At 42.9% G+C, this 20,365-nt stretch overlaps 1 protein-coding gene across 1 annotated transcript in view; it reads right to left on the bottom strand.

Moving 5' to 3' along the window:
* The window catches only part of phyhiplb (phytanoyl-CoA 2-hydroxylase interacting protein-like b), a 38,105-nt gene that overhangs the window by 6,771 nt on the left and 10,969 nt on the right, over window positions 1–20,365 (bottom strand). The window contains exons 2-4 of the mRNA XM_014204983.3: window positions 2,218–2,414; window positions 965–1,139; window positions 703–820 (exon numbers count right to left, since the gene is read on the bottom strand). Coding sequence (XP_014060458.1) covers window positions 703–820; window positions 965–1,139; window positions 2,218–2,414 — 490 coding nt within the window. The remainder of the gene's footprint in view (window positions 1–702; window positions 821–964; window positions 1,140–2,217; window positions 2,415–20,365) is intronic.

Below are 20,365 nucleotides of genomic sequence, written 5' to 3'. Positions count from 1 at the left end.
ACTCCCCAAATACAGAACTAGCCCTACACATGCAGATATCTTTTGTTGTTGTACTTCTACCCCCTTTTCTCCCCAATTGGTAGTTACAGTCTTGTCCCATCACTGCAACTCCACTACGGACTCGGGAGAGGCGAATGTCGAAAGCCATGGGTCCTCCAAAACACAACCCTGCCAAGCTGCATGGCTTCTTGACACACTGCTCGCTGAACCCGGAAGCCAGCTGGCGACCGAAGTCAGCTAGCATGCGCTCAGCCCACCACAAGGAGTCACTAGAGCGAGATGAGACAAGGAAATCCCGGCCGGCCAAACCCTCCCCTATCCCGGACGACACTGGGCCAATTGTGCGCCGCCTCATGGTCTCCCGGTCACAGCCGGCTGTGACACAGGCTGGGATCGAACCCGGGTCTGTAGTAACACCTCAAGCACTGGGATGCAGTGCCTTAGACAGCTGTGCCACTCGGGAGTCCCCTGCACATGCAGATCTGAGCATATAAAAAAATGCTTCAAACCATAACATCTGGACCCTTTCCCTTGAGCTTAGAAGAAAGCATCTGACAATTTCAGTTGAAAGGGAAGGTGGTATTAGCAAAGATCATGTGCATCCCTATTTATCTCCATATTACGTGATTCCGCTTGAAAAATGTTACATACAGTATCATAACATCAGAATAAATTTGCTGGTTGTTGTGCAGACATACGTACTTGGCCTGGTCAAAGTACTCTTTGTTCTGGTTCCTGTAGAACACAGAGAAGCGCAGCATCCTCCCTGCGATGACCTCAGCTTTCTCCAGCAGTTGGGTTAGATGCACCGTGGAATAATCTGGAAACAGGGGTTCGGATTAGCCATTAGACAAATATAACATGTTCATCATATAAAAGGCAGAAGGTTTTAGGGATATATATTTTAAAAATCCATGTATCAAAAAGCTTTGTTTCCCTGCCCCTCTTCTGCCCCTTGCCTCACCGGCGGTGGTGAACTCTATGATCTCGCTCCACTCTGACACAGCGTAGTCTCCATCAGTCTGTTTGGAAGCTGTCTGGACGGCCACAGTGTACTCGGTACGCGGGCTGAGGAACCAGTGACCCCTCACCGTCATGGGCAGAGGAACCGCCTTCGCCACCAGCTTAGTGGGGACATCCTGGACGGGGACACAGACAGAGTGCTTACACGTAACATACACAAAGCTTACAACTCTACACACAAACTCTGCATTAACACATTGTTCACTGTTCAGCTGCACAAGCAACATATCATATGTATCAATGGCAGTAGGGGCCTCCTTATTATTGATATATATATACTTTAATGCCACATACACACCAAAACAGAAACTCAGCATAAATACACTTCTCAGTGTTAAGCTGCTCAAACGACACATGTATAGACTGTAGCGTTCCCTTATGCCCATCTCCTCAAAATGTATTCACTGTATACTATGGAGCCTAGTATTATACTTCCTATCTCCTCCATCTATGCATTAGCTGCAGGACATTGATTGGGCCCGCACACCCTGCAGTATTACACCAGCCCCTGTGTAGCGACAACAGCAGTACATTAATGCACAACATCGTCCCTGCATGCTGTAATGATAATAACTGCATGCGGTCTATATTCACACAGAGAATGGGAAGAAAAACACTTCCTTTAGGGGGGCTTTTATGGTCACTACACCCATAATGTGAGCTGGGAGACTGATGAAATAGGTCTGTAAGATTTTACATTAGATCTATTCGATTAATGGCTCAAACAGCAGCCATCTTGTGCAATTAGTCTCTGCTAGCATTATGTGATATTGTTACTGCTAGTAGAGTACACGGTTATCTGGTGTTAGAGAGTGTGTGGGAGTGTCAGTTCTGAGCACTGGTAAAAGGTTACACCTGATACACTTCTTGTTTGGAATAGAAAGGTTACGATGTGGGTAGATACTGGTTGGTGTTCTAGCTCTAACTAAATTACTTGCCTCATCATGTAGAAATAATTTGATAGACAACTTCCCACTCTAGGGAGTTTTTCCCTAGCCACTGTGCTTCTGCCTCTGCATTGCTCACTTTTTGGGGTTTTAGGCCAGGTATCTAAAGCACTTTGTGACTAATGCTGATGTGAAAAGGGCTTTATAAAATAAAGGAGATTGATTGATTGTATTACAGAATTAGGAAATGTCTGAGCTATTCCTTTGAAATAGCCTAGTTGTTGTTGTTGTGTGTGTGAAAGATTACCTTGTGTTTGAACTTGTTGGAATTCTTGTTCTCCTTCTTATTGAGGTCAATGAAGTAGTGAGTGATGCGCTCCTTGACACGGGGCTCCATGTCCCAGCAAATCTTGAAAGAGTCACATGTGATGTTGCTGATCTTGATGTTCTGAGGGACAGGAAGCTCCTCCATCTCTACGATGCCACTGTCCTGGGATTTATTACCTGTGGCTCAGGGACAAAGGGAGTGGTTAGGCTTTAATGCTTTCACATTTTACTTAACTACTGACATTTATTTTTTTGAGACAGCAAATACATCAGATATGGCTGGCCCTACAGTCCCCTGCACTATAGGGTGCACTTCCAGCACTCAGCTGCCTCTGTGCTCTGTGGAGCACTTACCATAAAGCAGGGAGCTCCAGCGTGTATCTGTTGTCATGGCAATGCTGCAATCTCTTCAGATTACAAGCACATACAGTATTAAATATTTCAAATGCTGGTGATTATCGTGACTCAACCCAACACAGATGGATCTCTTAATAAAGCCTTGCTTTCTTTCTTTCATGGGGGACATTTTTATTTTGTCACAAAGAAAATGTAAGTAGGAGATGCTCTGATAAACCTTTCAGTCAGGGTCTGTCAGACCATGTTCTAGTCCAGCACAGGTGTGCGTGGCAAGGATTGGATACATTTATAATTTCCTAATTAAATGTATTGTCAGACACTTTTTGGTGCTATGTTTGTGTTTATGAAAATGTAATAACATAAATACTTCTATATTTCTTAATTCCATTCTTTAGTATGTATTGTTAGATATTACTGCACTGTTGGAGCTAGGAACACACGCATTTCGCTACACCCACAATAACATCTGCTAAATACTGTGTGTATGTGACCAATAATACTTGATTTGATGTGCATGCGCACACTCTCCCTCTCTTATACACACACACACACACACACACACACACACACACACACACACACACACACACACACACACACACACACACACACACACACACACACACACACACACACACACACACACACACACACACACACACACACACACACACAAATACAAATAGCCCTATACACCAAAACTAGTGAGTGAATAAGAGCTTTGTGACATGGCCATGAGCTTAGCATCCACTACACACAAAAAAGAAACACTCTTGGCATGGCAACAATATGTTTTCTGTGCAAGCTCTAAATACAATAACTAGATGCAAGAATGTGGAATTCTGGGGTAATGCACAGGAAACAATAAACAATGGGAAAAGCAGCAGACCATGGAACTCCTATCTCTGACCATGAGCTCTGAGGCTGGATGATAATTGAGTATTTCCACAAATTGGGTCAGGTTTTTCTCCCTATACACACACACCATGGGTGAAACATGTTATATTGACCATTTATATGGAGTATTTACAATAATGTCAAATGAATCATTTATACTGAGGTTATTGAACTAGGCATGAAAAAATGTGTTTCTGCCAAGGGCCACCTTTCAACCCAGGTCATCTGTTCTGTGCTAAACAAACTTCTGCCAAGCCAGTTGAAGAGTAGATATTTTCCTGAAAAGTAGCATATTGCAATAAAACTTAGACACACTACTGGGACAACATACTCCCATGACAAATGAAAGCAGGGGGGTGTAACTCACAATAACCCTTGTAGAAACAATTGTCTATTTTTCCTATAGGCCCCACCCACTTGTGTCCTAAAGAGTGTTTAGCTGATTAACAGGAACAGTGATCTTCACCTCACAGAGAGGTCTCCTTTCCTTAGTGCCTAAGCAGCTCAATAAAATAATGTACAGTAGTACCAAACAAAATGAATGAACCTGCCCCTAGGTAGAGTAAAGTAGCGACAGGTTGTAGACGTAGCAAAGTGGGTGGCAGGTAGCCTAGCGGTTAGAGCGTTGGGCCAGAAGTCGCTGGTTTGAATACTTGAGCCAACAAGGTGAAAAATCTGTTGGTGTCCTTCACCATGGCACTTACAGACTCAAACATGGAGAGGTTGAACATGTCAGTGAAGACACCTGCCAGTTGGTCAGCGCATGCTGGGAGTACACGTCCTGGTAATCCGTCTGGCCCTGCGGCCTTGTGAATGTTGACCTGTCCTTCTGGACAGATTGGAGAGGTGGGTTGGCCTCCAGTCCAGTTCTAAATTGGTTTAGGACCTATTTAAAATCGGTCAAGAGTTTTGTCACCCTTGGTGAACATAACTCAGAGAAAATAGATATCAAGTGGCGTTCCACAAGGTTAGATTTTGGGCCCGGTACTGTTCAGTATTATATATGTTACCCCTTGGCAGCGTTATCAGAAAGCACAGCAGTGATTTTTACTGCTACGCAGATGAAACATAACTTTGCATTTCTGTGTCATCCGAGGATTCTAAATCTATCTTTTCTATTGCCTCTTGGGAGAGGCTGCTGACATCAACCTTGTTGCTACTGATTCTTCACTCTTCTCTGTCACTGCAGCCTGACTGACTGCTCTGTATTGGCCTGGCTCATCAGCTGTGTTACAGATGCCTGATCCATCTATTGACTAAGATCATGAGTGCTTTCAGAAAATGTACTGTAGCCTATCTATAGGCTGCTCACATACACTTGTTGAGGGATACACAATGAATGGTCATATACAAACGCATTCCTTAAAGCATAGATAAGTAGAACGCTGAGCTGTAGTCAATGACTAGCATTCTCACATAGGTGTTCCTTTGTCCAGGTGTGAAAGGGCAGTGTGGAGTGCAATAGAGATTGCATCGTATGTGGAGCTGTTGGTGCGGTATGCAAATTTGGGTGGGTCTAAGGCTTCTGGGATAATGGTGTTGATGTGAGCCATGACCAGCCTTTCAAAGCATTTCATGGCTACAGACGTGAGTGCTACGCGTCAGTAGTCATTTAGGCAGGTTACCTTAGTGTTCTTGGGAAAATGGACAATGTTGGTATTACAGACTTAGCTCGTCAGCTGTTTACACTAATGCCACCTCATTAACCTGCAAATAGATGCATTACACTGACACAGGCATGGTATGCCTGACTAATGCAGCCAATGTTTGCCCACATAACAGCCTTACACACTGCTTTAGTTAAAATAATCTAATCACATATACTGTGAAAACGGAGCCGGAGGGGAGGGCTGCCATGCTATTTTGTTTGTTTTTTTGCGTTGTTCGTAACTTGTTTTGTACATAATGTTCCTGCTACTGTCTCTTATGACCGAAAAGATCTTCTGGACATCATAACTGGGATTACTCACCTCAAATTGGACAAAGAGTTCTTCTTCATTGAGTCGGACGGGAGGGATATACTACTATAGACACCCGACCAGGCCCAGATCCCCGTGATTCGCTGGAAAAGGAAACGGAGGTTTCGCTGAAGGAGATCAGGGTGCCTTGTGATGATCAGGTGACGAGTGGCTAATCTGCCCTTGCCTTCCATCCTGTTAGCTAACGTTCAATCGCTGGAAAATAATTGGGACGAACTGAAAGCACGTATATCCTACCAACAGGACATTTAAAACTGTAATATCTTATGTTTCACCGAGTTGTGGCTGAACGACGATATTAAGAACATACAACTGGTGGGTTATACACTCCATCGGCAAGACAGAACAGCAGCCTCCAGTAAAATATGGGGCGGGGGCCTAAGCATATTTGTAAACAATATTTGGTGCATGATATCTAAGGAAGTCTCAAGGTTTTGCTCACCTGAAGTAGAGTATCTCATGATAAGCTGTAGATCACACTATCTACCTAGAGAGTTTTCATCTGTATTTTTTGTAGCTGTCTACATACCACCACATACCGAGGCTGGCACTAAAACCACACTCAATGAGCTGTTTTCCGCCATAAGCAAACAGGAAAACACTCATCCAGAGGCGACACTCCTAGTGGCCGGGGACTTCAATGCAGGGAAACTTAAATCAGTTTTACCTCGTTTCTATCGGCATGTTAATTGTGCAACCAGAGGAAAAAAAACTCTAGACCACCTTTACTTCACACACAGAGACGCGAACAAAGCTCTCACTCGCCCTCCATTTGGCAAATCTGACCATAACTCTGTCCTCCTGATTCCTGCTTACAAGCAAAAATTAAAACAGGAAGCACCAGTGACTCGGTCTATAAAAAAGTGGTCAGATGAAGCAGATGTTAAACTACAGAACTGTTTTGCTAGCACAGACTGGAATATAGGGATGCATGATATATCGATGAACATATCGGAATCGGACGATATTAGCTAAAAATGCAAACATCGGTCTCGGCCGATGTCTAGTTTAACGCCGATGGGCAAAACCAAAGTCAAAGCTGACGTGCATACCTACAGTATATAACGTAGGTACATGACGTAACGATGTCATATAAAATGTTGCGCTATACGTGCAACACAGCATTCCTAAACTAGCCCACAATGTCTGCTGTGTGGATCGAGCCGTCAACAAGTCAAGCAGTCATTTGAAAGAGTAACAACATTTCAACGAGACAACGCAAAGGCGAAATCCATTAATGCCAAGATAATGGCTTTCATTGACCTTGACAATCAACCGTTCTCTGTCGTGGGTGATGTTGGCTTTCGCCGACTGGTCAAGCACCGGTTAACACTACCAAGTGCGCTATTTTTCTGATGTTGCCCTACCGGAGTTACACAGTAATAGCGTCACTGCTATTAACTTCATGACATACATACTATGGAACGCCGTTTGGGTCTTTGCATGTCAAAAAAGATACAGTAGCTCTGTCAAAGCTGTACAAAAAAGTCTGCAAACAAGCAAACATCCGCCATGAACGATGTGTTTACAATACCGTGTTGGTAATATAGGATAATTTGTTCGACCGCAACTTATGGGGTAGCTAGCTTTAGCTTGGTACCTAGCTAGAACCAATACAACCAGCCTGAAAACAATGACCAGTAGAAACTGCAGTAATTTTCATTATTCTTAGTAATGATTTTGGAATCCTTGTAAGTATTAGCTAGGTTAGCCACTTGTTGTTAGCCTATTAAAATTTAAATTCAGTTCATGAAAATAAATAGCTGGCCAGCTACCTAACCCTGTTTCCCAAAGCTAACATTATAAGCAGCCAGCTAGCTTCATCTGGCTAGTGAGGCTCGACCGGACCGGGTTATGTGTTGTGAAGCTAGCCACAATAAGGATTAGGCACAATAGCAGAATTTGCGGTTTGCGTTCAAAATAAAAGTATGTCATTGACAGTGATGCAAATAAATACAAATAGTAGAATTATGCCATACCTTTATTTTGAAGGCTAACCACAAAGTCCACTATTGTGGCTAATCCTTATTTTGGTCTGTCTGTGTGGTGTGTGTGTGTGTGTGTGTGTGTGTGTGTGTGTGTGTGTGTGTGTGTGTGTGTGTGTGGTGTGTGTGTGTGGTGTGTGTGTGTGTGTGTGTGTGTGTGTGAACCTTTATTTAACTAGGCAAGTCAGTTAAGAACAAATTCTTATTTACAATGATGGCCTACCCCGGCTTACCCTGACACTGGGCCAATTGTGCACCGCCCTATGGTGGGACTCTAGTGACGCCTCTGGCACTGAGATGCAGTGCCTTATACCGCTGCATCCATGTGTGTGTGTTAACTATTTAACTGTACTAGAATGCTTAAAAGGACGCTCATTTTTTTATATCGGTTATCGGTACTGGGATTTTGGCAAGGAAAATATGAGATATCGGAATCGGCCAAAAAATGTCATATCGGTGCATCACTACTGGAATATGTTCCGTGATTCTTCCGATGGCATTGAGGAGTACACCACATCAGTCACTGGCTTTATAAATAAGTGCATCGAGGACGTCGTCCCCAAAGTAACCGTACGTACATACCCCAACCAGAAGGGTAGAGCTGCCGGTTTCAAGAGCGGGACTCTAACCTGGAAGCTTATAAGAAATCCCGCTATGCCCTCCGATGAACCATCAAGCAGGCAAAGCGTCAATACAGGACTAAGATCGAATCGTACTACACCGGCTTCGACGCTTGTCGGATGTGGCAGGGCTTGCAAACTATTACAGACTACAAAGGGAAGCACAGACGAGAGCTGCCCAGTGACATGAGCCTACCAGACGAGCTAAATAACTTCTATGCTCGCTTCGAGGCAAGTAACACTGAAACATGCATGAGAGCATCAGCTGTTCCAGACAACTATGTGATCACGCTCTCTGCAGCCGATGGGAGTAAGACCTTTAAACAGGCCGCAGGACGTGTACTGTGAGCATGTGCTGACCAACTGGCAAGTGTCTTCACTGACATTTTCAACCTCTCCCTGTATGAGTCTGTAATACCAACATGTTTCAAGCAGACCACCATAGTCCCTGTGCCCAAGGACACTAAGGTAACCTGCCTAAATGACTACCGACCTGTAGCACTCATGTCTGTAGCCATGAAATGCTTTGAGGCTGGTCATGGCTCACATCAACACCATTATCCCAGAAACCCTAGACCCACTCCAATTTGCATACCGCATCAACAGATCCACAGATGATGCAATCCGTATTGCACTCCACGCTGCCCTTTCCTACCTGGACAAAAGGAACACTTATGTGAGAATGCTATTCATTGACTACAGCTCAGCGTTGAACACCATAGCGCCCTCAAAGCTCATCAATAAGCTAAGGACCCTGGGACTAAACACCTCCCTCTGCAACTGGATCCTGGACTTCCTGACAGGCCGCCCACAAGTGGTAAGGGTAGGTAGCAGCACATCCGCTACGCTGATCCTCAACACAGGGGCCCCTCAGGGGTCAGTCACTTCTTGTACTCCTTGTTCACTCATGACTGCTCGGCAAGGCAAGTTCTTTGGCGTCCACATCACCAACAAACTAACATGGTCCAAGCACACCAAGACAGTCGTGAAGAGGGCACGACAAAACCTATTCCCTCTCAGGAGACTGAAAAGATTTGCCATGGGTCCTCAGATCCTCAAAAGATTTTACAGCTGCCTCATCGGGAGCATCCTGATGGGTTGCATCACTGCCTGTTATGGCAACTGCTCGGCCTACGATCGCAAGGCACTACAGAGGGTAGATCGTAGAGCCCAGTACATCACCGGGGTCAAGTTCCTGCCATCCAGGACCTCTATACCAGGTGGTGTCAGAGGAAGGCCCTAAAAATTGTCAAAGACTCCTGCCACCCTAGTCATAGACTGTTCTCTCTGCTACCACACAGCAAGCGGTACCAGAGCTCCAAGTCTAGGTCCAAGAGGCTTATAAACAGCTTCTACCCCCAAGCCATAAGACTCCTGAACAGCAAATCAAATGTCTACCCAGAGTATTTGCATTGCACCCCCCCTCCCCCCCCCCCATATGCTGCTGCTACTCTGTTATTATCTATGCATAGTCACTTTAATAACTCTCCTTACATGTACATATTACCTAAATTACCTCGATACCGGTTCCCTCGCACATTGACTCTTTACCGGTACCCCCTGTATATAGCCCCGCTGTTGTTATTTACTGCTGCGCTTTAATTATGTGATATTCTTATCTCTTACTTTTTTTTGTATTTTCTTAAAACTGCATTGTTGGTTAAGGGTTTGTAAGTAAGCATTTCACTGTAAGGTCTTCACCTGTTGTATTTGATTTGATTTGATTTCTTTCCAGCAGCATTTACACAAATCTATCTAGTGGGCAATGTCTCACTAACTATAAACTTTAATCATTTCACCTCCAGATTAATGCAAAAATGTAGCTAACAAGCTCGGGCCTGTTAGCTAGCTAGCCATGCACTATCGAAGCACTTGCACAGGTACACATCTGCATAGCTACTTGAATTAGCTAGGCCGTTAATGAGAAGTGCAGTAATTTACCCCGCAGCTAGCAAGCTTGTGGCACAATCATGTTCATAGCAAAAAACTTTGGCATTCAATAACATTGATCCGGAAAGCTAAGGGAGTCCACGTTGTTTATTACAATCAAATCAAGCTTTATTTATATCGCACATTTCAGACATGAATGCAACGCAATGTGCTTCACAGGAAAAAACTAATAAACTATGAAAATACATACAGAAATATTTACTACACAACAAACATAAGAGGATAAAAAACAGAAGAATAACAATAAAAACTGAAAGACTAAAAAAGCACTAAGGAAAAGCAAAGCTAAAAAGGTGTGTTTTAAGATCTCTTTTAAATATGTCCACAGTCCCCCCCCCCTTCTCTGAGGGGGGGGGGACAACATAATAACAAAAGGCTGCCTCCATGCCTCTTGGTCCTAGGCTTTGGGATAATTAAAAGGCCAGTGCCAGAGGACCTGAGGGACCTACTGGGTACATAACTTTTGTGGATTGATTTAAAAACCAATAGGAGGATCTTAAAAGTAATTATAAAACTCACAGGCAGCTAGTGCAGAGACTTTAAAACCGGTGTAATATGTGCTCTCCGTTTGGTCTTGGTCAGTACCCGTGCTGCAGCATTCTGTGTGTTTTGCAGTTGACCAATGGCCGTCTTGGGTAGACCAGACACGAAAGCATTATAGTAGTAATAAAAGCATGGGTGAGTCTCTCTGTATCAGCCTGAGATAGAAATATATTTTGGTCACATTCCTAATGTGTGATTCAAAATTTGAGTTCAGAATCTAAAATGACACCAGGGTTTTTTACCTGGTGCTTTATCTTTATTGCCCATGAATTAAAATGTGCGGCCAGATTTTCTCTGTGCTTTGGCTCCAATAATAAGTACCTCGTCTTGTCTTGATTTAGCTGGAGGAAGTTGTGAGCTATCCAAGTATTTAACTCACTAATACAGTATAATTTATCTGTGGAGCTAAAATACTCTGATGACACAGAAATGTAAGGTTGTGTATCATCTGCGTAGCAGTGAAAATCAATGCTGTGCTTTCTGATAACGCTCCCAAGGGGCAACATATATAAACTGAACAGTACCGGACCCAAAATCTAACCTTGTGGAACGCCACATGTGATATCTATTTTCTCTGAGTTATGTTCACCAAGGGTGACAAAAAAAACGATTAACCGGTTAAATAGGTCCTAAACCAATTTAGAACTGGACGAAACCAATTTAGAACTGGATGGAGAGGCGTACATTGGCGTACAGAGGCCCATTTTCAGCAACCATCACTATTGTGTTCCAATGGCACGTTGTGTTAGCTAATCCAGGTTTATCATTTTAAAAGGCTAATTGATCATTAGAAAACCCTTTTACAATTATGTTAGCACAGCTGAAAACTGTTCTGATTAAAGAAGCAATAGAACTGGCCTTCTTTAGACTAGTTGAGTATCTGGAGAGTCGGGATTTGTGGGTTCGACTACAGGCTCAACATGTCCAGAAACAAGAAATAAACAAGAAACTGAAGATCTCAGTTGGGGTGTGAGTAGATCTGGAGAGAGATGGACCAGGCTGCCTATCTACCTCCAACAGGCAAGAGGAGCCATTAATCAAGCTTAAAACCTTCTGGTTATGTCATGGGCAGAGGGGTGTGAAGTCTTCCACCATTGAGGATTTCTATCCACCTGGGGATACCTGCCCAAATGAGGTGGCCCTGCCCAGGTAAAGAGACCCATAAGTGCAACAAGATAGGCTACACTGTCTAGGATTTCTTCAGAACCACAAATAATAGACCTGCCTATCTTGGCTGATAACTGTATATAGCCTTACTACTGTTATTTTACTGCTGCTCTGTAATTATTATTATTATTATTTTACTTTACGTATTCGGTGCATGTGAATAATACGATTTGATTATATCGCATAGTATGCATTTGTTGAAGCTCAATTTTAAATTAAAAACTCCCTACCATCATGTCTAAGCCAATGTGACGCCAATGTTGATAAACATTTGCAAATAAATTTGGAGGTACACAACACACTACCCGCCTCTCATTACCGCGAACCACTATACCGGATCTTTGACAGGGTCGTTAGCATTAGGGTTGTTCAATGTTTTGTCCAAACCTAGCTCATATTCTAAACATTGGATTAAAACCAGGCTACTGCGTCCATTAGGTGACCATTTATATTTAGATCCATTTGGACAGAATAAGTTTGTAGGTGCAACAGATTTTATTACATTCACAATTTACCGCTCACATGCACATTTTTGCCTAGTAAAAACCAATGATGTGCCGAATATGCAATATCAGGTAGCTAGGTATATTTCGCTATGGAAGGTTTTCCATATGGCTGAAGTCATCTGCGTAAACTGTTGACCTGTACACTTGCGTGTAATCAGAGCACAAACTAATAAATTAGCTAACGTCCTTGGCTGCTATTACGGGCCCGTTAGATTCACCGAACTTTGGGGACACTGCCACGCTACTAATGTATAATACATGCAAACACCAGAACAGACGTGTCGCTGTTAGAAGATCCAGAGAAAATTCTAGCCCTTACCTTATGCATTAATTCAGTACACTCCCTTCTGTCAATGCAATTTCCTTGTCATTATAGTCCACATTTGCGCTGACTCTGATCAACAGTGTCACGTTACCTTTCAATGTGTTTCCGAAAAGCTGAAGTCGCCATACACAAGTAAAAAGCAGCAGGGTTGCTCAAGAAGCATCCAGGTAACGTTAAAACAACGCCATCATTGCTTGCTTGCGCGACCTGTGCGCAAGTCAAAATAAAGCGCCTTGCTTGCTAACTTGGTTGCCTATGTGATAAAATTGTTTTTAAAACTGTTTTCAACATATCAACTGTTCCTTAAAAAAACATGTTTTACCAAACAAGATAAATAAAAGTTCAATCAGTACTTTGTGAATGAACCAACATATTTTGGAATGGACAGCTTGGTAGGCCACCAAGCTGGCCATTTAAATAGTGTCAAATTGAAGTATCTGGGATTTGAAAGACATTGACCATTCTCTTTCGTCTATAGTTTTTGACACCCGCTCCCCTTCCAGACACCGGCGCATGCACACACTGCGTGTGCGTATTTTTTTTTTATGTATTAGACGTATGTAAAATAGCCTTTGGGTTCATTAGGCATCGTTGAGTTGTAAGGAACAGGGAGTGTGACGTGTACTAGTAGTTGTGCGCGCGTCTTGCTACTACGGAGGAGAGAACAGTGGCGAGACCAGCTCTCAAACTCTCAAGACGACGTTGCCCTCGTTCATCAGATGCACGCCATCCCTAATGCACGCCATCACAAATGCATGCGATAAATTGCACAGGTTGTAAACGTTTCTCCTTTTCAGACGCAACTTTCTGTCGTTTGAGAAGCTATGACTTACGCTTATTCATATGCACACAGTACATCGCACACTATCAGTAGCACTTATGTATGTTTTGTTCCAAATCTGTGAGTACTCCCATCTGTTTTCATATTTATACATTTGGGAATGTGTTTTTTTCCTGGAGTCTGACAGCTGTGTACAGCTTTATTAAGAACATTGGTACCTAAAGGATTTAGAGCACCTATCCAATGTCAGATTTATAAGAATGTATTCTTAAAAGTGTTTTGTACTTGTTGAATTAGTTTGTATTTTACAGGTGTTTCTCAGCAGTTTGTCAATTGTAACAGTGTTTGTATCAGCACCTACCAAAATTGCTATTGATGAGCTGAAGGGTTATGCAGGCTTTTTTTTGTTCAAGCCCAGTGCTACCACACCTGATTTCACTGCTCAGCTATTCATCAATACCTCAGCTGTTCATCAAGACCTTATATAGTAGGTGTGGTAGACCTGGGCTTGAACAGGAGAGCCTGCATAACCCTGTAGCCCCCCGAGATATAATGGCCATCCCTGAATTGTATGTACAAAGTTTACTGATGAATGTACATTGCTCAAAAATGGTCCACCTCTGAGGAGCCTCCACTTGATAAAACAGGACCATGTTTGCAAAAAAGTGTTTCTGAGCTTATGTCAATATTACATAGGTAAGCTAACGGTTACAGAAATAAAAAATGCAGACAGGCTCCGTAGACCTATCTATATGAGTGGCTGTCGAACACACCACCTGTTACCACCTGTTATGTTGTGACTAAAATTGGGTAATGCCTTAGTGTGGGGTGGGAAGAATGCAATACATTACCTTGTATGTGGTACAAATCACATTATTATGGGAGCACCTCTAAGAGTATTAGGCAGTTTGAGAAGGTGCTGTTTGAGAAGGTTTGAATCCTAAGCAACCTGCCTACACATTGTTTGATGGACTGGACTCTATACTGTAGCAGGACTGTATACTGTAGCTACTGTAGTAGGTCAAAGCTGTGAGCTGGAAAACCTTGGTAGAGCATGTGTGAAGTACACATTGCGGTGCTCATGTGAATTTATTTTATTTTTCGGCTTCAGACCAATGGCTACTTCTCACTTAAAATAGGCCTATAACATACGTTTTGTGTAAGTTTGTGATCAGCAGCATGCTCTGTCTATCAGTCTATACATCAGGAAGAGGCATTACTCATCTAATTTCTATCTTCCCTGTGTCTCTCTCTGTCTTATCAGGGGCAATATGTATTTCCTGTCGCCTCATGCCACCGGCCCAGACACACTACTTTGCGCTTTTGGAAATCCAAGACCCTGTCTGCCTCCTGCTGTGGGTCATCAGGTTCATGAAGAGAGTGAGCGATCACATGGTGAGAGCACATCTGTCAATAAATGGGTAGTTCATTTCCTGTCTTGACCTGTTGCTTAGCATCTGACTTTTTTTGTTTCAGGTGTTCTTCATGGATAGTAATAAAGGCATGGTGGGGTAAGCAGAACCAAGGGATGGGTACACCTGCCTGTTCTCTCTTTTTTTGCTATCGGAAGAACCACTACTCACCGCCGATGCTCCACCTTCATTCTATGGATGTGATTGATGAGGGATTGATCACAACAAAACAATGAATGTTCAATGCTCGGCTATGTTTTATTAGGTGTGCCATTAAAATATTAAATTGAGCAAACTTTTGTTATTAATAGTGAACACTGAACACAAACAGACAATAGAAAATAAAACAATGTATGAGTCATAGAAAGTTTGCCTCGCATTAATGGAGCTGTTGGCCTGTTTGGCCCAGGCCTTGTGATACTGTAGATGCGTATGAGTCAGACAGGACTGCTTTTCAGGGTATCATAGGTCTTCCAAGCTAACATAGTGTGATGACGATCCTTGCCTAAGGCCTAGAATGTGTTGGCTCACATAACTAACACCAAGCAATAGTCACAGACAATTCAAGTTCAAGGCCTGTTCCATTAGATAGGCTTCAAGGTCATTGTTGTCAATATGCCCATTAGGTAATGGAGGCTGTGAGGTATAGCCCTGACAGACTTATGGTAAGCTAACATAGTGAGTATAATCAGGGTAAATGTTAGGTCATTAAAAATACATTTACCAATGAGCTCATCAAACCCAAAAGAAAGGAAGCGGTGGAAAACAGAATTATGCCTGGGTGGGAGACAGGGAGCCCATGGAAGTACATACTGTATACATTATTTGCATTTCTGAAATGGCATGTAATATATTCCAACTTAATTTCAGAGGATTAGAAATGAGCCTTGTCATACTGCAGGCTCTAAGCCAGCTGTCTGGTGTGTAAAGACACTGAGCTCACAGTTATGTAACTAGCTTATTCACACAATCCCATGGGTGCAGTAGGGTGTTTATCCTTTTGTCACATTTTGAAATAGAAACATTGGCATGATACAGGTCTGACTTAAATCTGCATTGGCGTTTTTATGCAGTTGCTTTCCTAATGAAATGTGTGTGTGCTCTGTAAATAACAGATTTTGTAAATATAGTACATAAACATTGGCATCGCAGGTTTCATTCAATGATTGAATTCATGCCTTACAATCTCATCATTTACGAGCTACAGTAGGTACAGGGAGAGCCAGGAAGCATGGCCAAGAATCGCAGTTTGCTGCAAATGTGTCCTTAACCTTCTCAAATGAAACTAATCGAGTTTAATTTCATTTGAGCACTAGGGTGAAGTTAAACAAAATCAATATCAACCTAGTTAACACACATGGCGTGTCTTGTGACTTGAGTGATGGAGTTTTCCTGAGTGTCGACATGACCCATAGGCTATGAATACAAATTCGAAGCATTTGGAAATCTGAATGCTGTTGGAAATCCGTAGGTGCTGCCTAGGACCATTTGTTTTTGGTCCATTCTTACTCTAAAAGACTCCAACACAACACTACAAACACCAAGTGGGATTCAGGGCAGGCCTTTGAAAATCACTGTTTTGTCCTTATACACTGGCAAGAGAGCACAAGCTGAGAGTGAAAGACGTTGCCAGAGAAATAACATCCTACTAGTAGCGAAACACAAAGCTCTGTTCATACAGCTCCATACAGTTACTGTGTGTTACCTATTACTCCAATCACAGGGTAATTGATCAACAAAGAAAACAATAACATAGAAACAAAGAGAAAAAACAATGTCTAAGAATTCTGAGTGATGGACTAAATAAAACCATGTATATCACAAAATAATTCAACTGTAAATATAACCAGCTGTCATAACAAATTAATTCAATCCAAAATGTTTTTTGGGGAAGGACGATAAGAGCGTTCATTCTTAACTTGTCAAAAAATAGATGTGTCATTGTGTTTCATTAGCATAATAATTTGTTAATGACACCAGAGTGAAATGAAATTAGGTCTATGTTAAATCCCTCAACAGAATACTTTGGCTTAAAAATCAATCCATTATGGAACTTTTTACATAGCATTGTTGAAATACATAATTTATCATTTTGATCAAGAATATCTTTTTACCTAAATAACCATTTTGATTTCAACATAATTTTGTCCTCCAACTAGGTTACACATTCTGTTCACAAGAAAGGGTTAAATCCACAGAGAGCTCTAAGAGCAGTGTCTGGTCTGGATGAGGTGGACAGCAGCAGTGTAACTGACATGGATTACTCTTCCTGCCAGACACACTCATGGGTCAACTGCCCACACAAAATATGGTCTCTCTGAGTTGTCAGAGAGCTAGGATAATGAATCAAATCACCTCTTTGATATGATTTGCATACACCACTGGTATGGTATCGAGAGTATGATTGATCTCTATTGATCTCTCCATTTCCTCATAAAGTTCCTGGAGTTATCGCTTAAAAGGTTTCTCTATTATTTCCACTGGCTTTTAGGGGTTTTGAGTCTAAGCCTCTCTTGTTAGTACATTGTAGAAAAACAATTGGCAACAGGCCTGAGCTAAAGTTTGGTAAAATTGGGCTCTTGGGGAGGGGCTTTATTGTTACTGTTCATTTAGTTGTTGCTACTGCAAGACAGATGGTAGGCTCAATTCACACACCCGGCCTGTATCCGACAGTGAGGCGGGCTCTGATGGTGTCACAGCTGGAATGGGGGATGGCGGTTGGGAGGTCTCTCAGAAAACTGACGCAGTACTTGGTTAAATGAATGTCACCCATCCATCATGGACCTTCCAGTACCCTTCCCTGAACCTTAGACACTGTCACTAGCTGGCTAATACTCGGCACTCTACCCTGCACCTTAGAGACTGCTGTAATATTTACATAGAGTCATTGAACACTAGCCACTTTAATAATGTTTACATACTGTTTTACCCACTTTATTTGTATATACTGTATTATAGTCATGGCTTATCCAGATATCTACTGCTGTACAGACCTTTTCTATTCACCTACTGCCCATACTGTCTATACACGCCATTCACATATGTACAATATACTATATATTTATATACCTAATTTTCTGCAATTCTATACATTTTGCCATGTGGTTTTGTACTGTCTATTTAAATACTGTTTTCTCAACAAAGTTCATTCTAATATTTATATTACTGTACATTGTATTTTAGTTACACTGTTTATACACACTGCATATTTATTTATATACTGGATTCTTGACATAGCTCACTCTAATATACACTGAGTGTACAAAACATTAAGAACATCTGCTAATTCAATGACATAGACTGACCAGGTGGATCCAGGTGAAAGCTATGATCCCTTATTGATGTCACAAGTGAAATCCACTTCAATCAGTGTAGATGAAGGGGAGGAGACAGGTTAAAGAAGGATTTTTAAACCTTGAGTCAATTGAGACATGGATAGTGTATGTTTGCCAATCAAATCAAATCAAATGTTATTTGTCACATGCTCCGAATACAACAGGTGTAGTCCTTACAGTGAAAAGCTTACTTACAAGCCCTTAACCAGCAATGCAGTTTTAAGAAAATACATTAAAAAGTAAGAGATAAGAATAACAAATAATTAAAGAGCAGCAGTAAATAACAATAGCGGGGCTATATACAGGGGGTACCGGTACAGAGTCAATGTGCGGGGGCACCCTGTATCGAGGGAATTTAGGTAATATGTACATGTAGGTAGAGTTATTAATGTGACTATGCATAGATAATAACAGAGATTAGCAGCAACGTAGAATGGGGGGGGGGGGGGCAATGCAAATAGTCTGTGTAGGCATTTGATTAGATGTTCAGGAGTCTTATGGCTTGGGGGTAGATGTCATGGATCCCTCCGGAACTTTCATTACGCACACCTGTCCCCTATTCCCACTGATTAGTACTTGTATAAGTGTGCCCTTTGGTTTCCATTGGGCTGTCGATTATTGTTACAATGTCCGTTGGTCGTGTTAGTACCTGTGCTATGTTGTTTTGGCTTTCGTGCCACGTATATTGTGCAGATGATTATGGGTCTCGTCCCGTGTGATAATCATTAATTCGAGGTACTCCTTGCTCTTTTGTTTGGGTTTCTCCCCTGTGTTTTGTATTCGTGTTTGTTTGGTCTTCGTCCACGTGCCTTTACACGGCACGCTGTAATTTGGGAAATAAAACCCCCTATTACGCATTCCTGTGCAGTCTCCCAACCACTTCATACCAACGTGACAGAATAATCAACCCTTTTGGGAGACAGTGGGAATGGCCCGTCCAACGACGCTACGACTGGTCCGTCCAGCACCGCCGCAACTTCGGCAGCTGCAACTGGGCCGTCCGAGGTCGCTACAACGGGTCCGTCCAATGACGCAACTTCTGCAGCTGCAACTGGCCTGTCCGACACCACTACAACCAGTCCATCCGACACCACTGCAACTGGTCCATCCGACACAGCCGCAACTTTGGCAGCGGCAACTGGCCCGTCCGACGACGCAACTTCGGCAGCTGGATCGGGTCCTGATTGACCTGCACTGCATTACTGTGATCGCCCCCGAGGCCGGTGTCGTTGCGCTGCTAATGCAACGCGTCAGTGGGGTACTGTCACGGATCCCTCCGGTTCTTTCATTACGCACACCTGTCCCCTATTCCCACTGATTAGAACTTGTATAAGTGTGCCCTTTGGTTTCCATTGGGCTGTTGCTTATTGTTACAGTGTCCGTTGGTGCGTGTGAGTACCTGTGCTGTGTGTTTTGGGCTTTTGTGCCCTTGTGGATTGCGCAGATGATTATGGGTCTTGTCCCATGTATTAATAATTGTGCGCATGTGTTATTTATTCGAGGTTCTCCTCGCTATTTTGTTTGGGTTTCAACCCTGTGTTTTGTATAGCTTTTGTTTGGTCTTCGTCCCCGTGCCTTTACACAGCACGCTGTAATTTGGGTACAATAAAAACCCTTATAACGCATTCCTGCGTCTGTCTCTCGAATCATTTATACCAATGTGACAGTAGAAGTTGTTTAGAAGCCTTCTTGGACCTAGACTTGGCGCTCCGGTACCACTTGCCGTGTGGTAGCAGAGAGAACAGTCTATGACAAGGGTGGCTGGAGTCTTTGACAATTTTTAGGGCCCTCTTATGACAGCACCTGGTATGAAGGTCCTGGATGGCGGGAAACTTGGTCCCTGTGATGTACTGGGCTGTACGCACTACCTTCTGTAGTGCCTTGCGGTTGGAGGTCGAGCAGTTGCCATACCATGCAGTGATGCAACCCGTCAGGATGCTCTCAATGGTGCAGCTGTAAAACCTTTTGAGGATCTGAGGACCCATGCCAAATCTTTTCAGTCTCCTGAGGGGGTATAGGTTTTGTCATGCCCTCTTCACAACTGTCTTGGTGTGCTTGGACCATGTTAGTTTGTTGGTGATGTGGACGCCAAGGAACTTGAAGCTCTCAACCTGCTCCACTACAGCCCCGTTGATGAGAATGGGGATGTGTGCGGTCCTCTTTTTCCTGTAGTCCACAATCATCTCCTTTGTCTTGATCGCGTTGAGGGAGAGGTTGTTGTTCTTGCACCACACGGTCAGGTCTCTGACCTCCTCCCTATAGGCTGTCTCA

This window comes from Salmo salar, chromosome 01 (genome assembly GCF_965601325.2).
Source record: "Salmo salar chromosome 01, fSalSal1, whole genome shotgun sequence".
NCBI lineage: Eukaryota > Metazoa > Chordata > Actinopteri > Salmoniformes > Salmonidae > Salmo > Salmo salar.
Note: the sequence above shows the minus strand (reverse complement) of the source record. Positions and strands in the feature narration are given on the sequence as shown.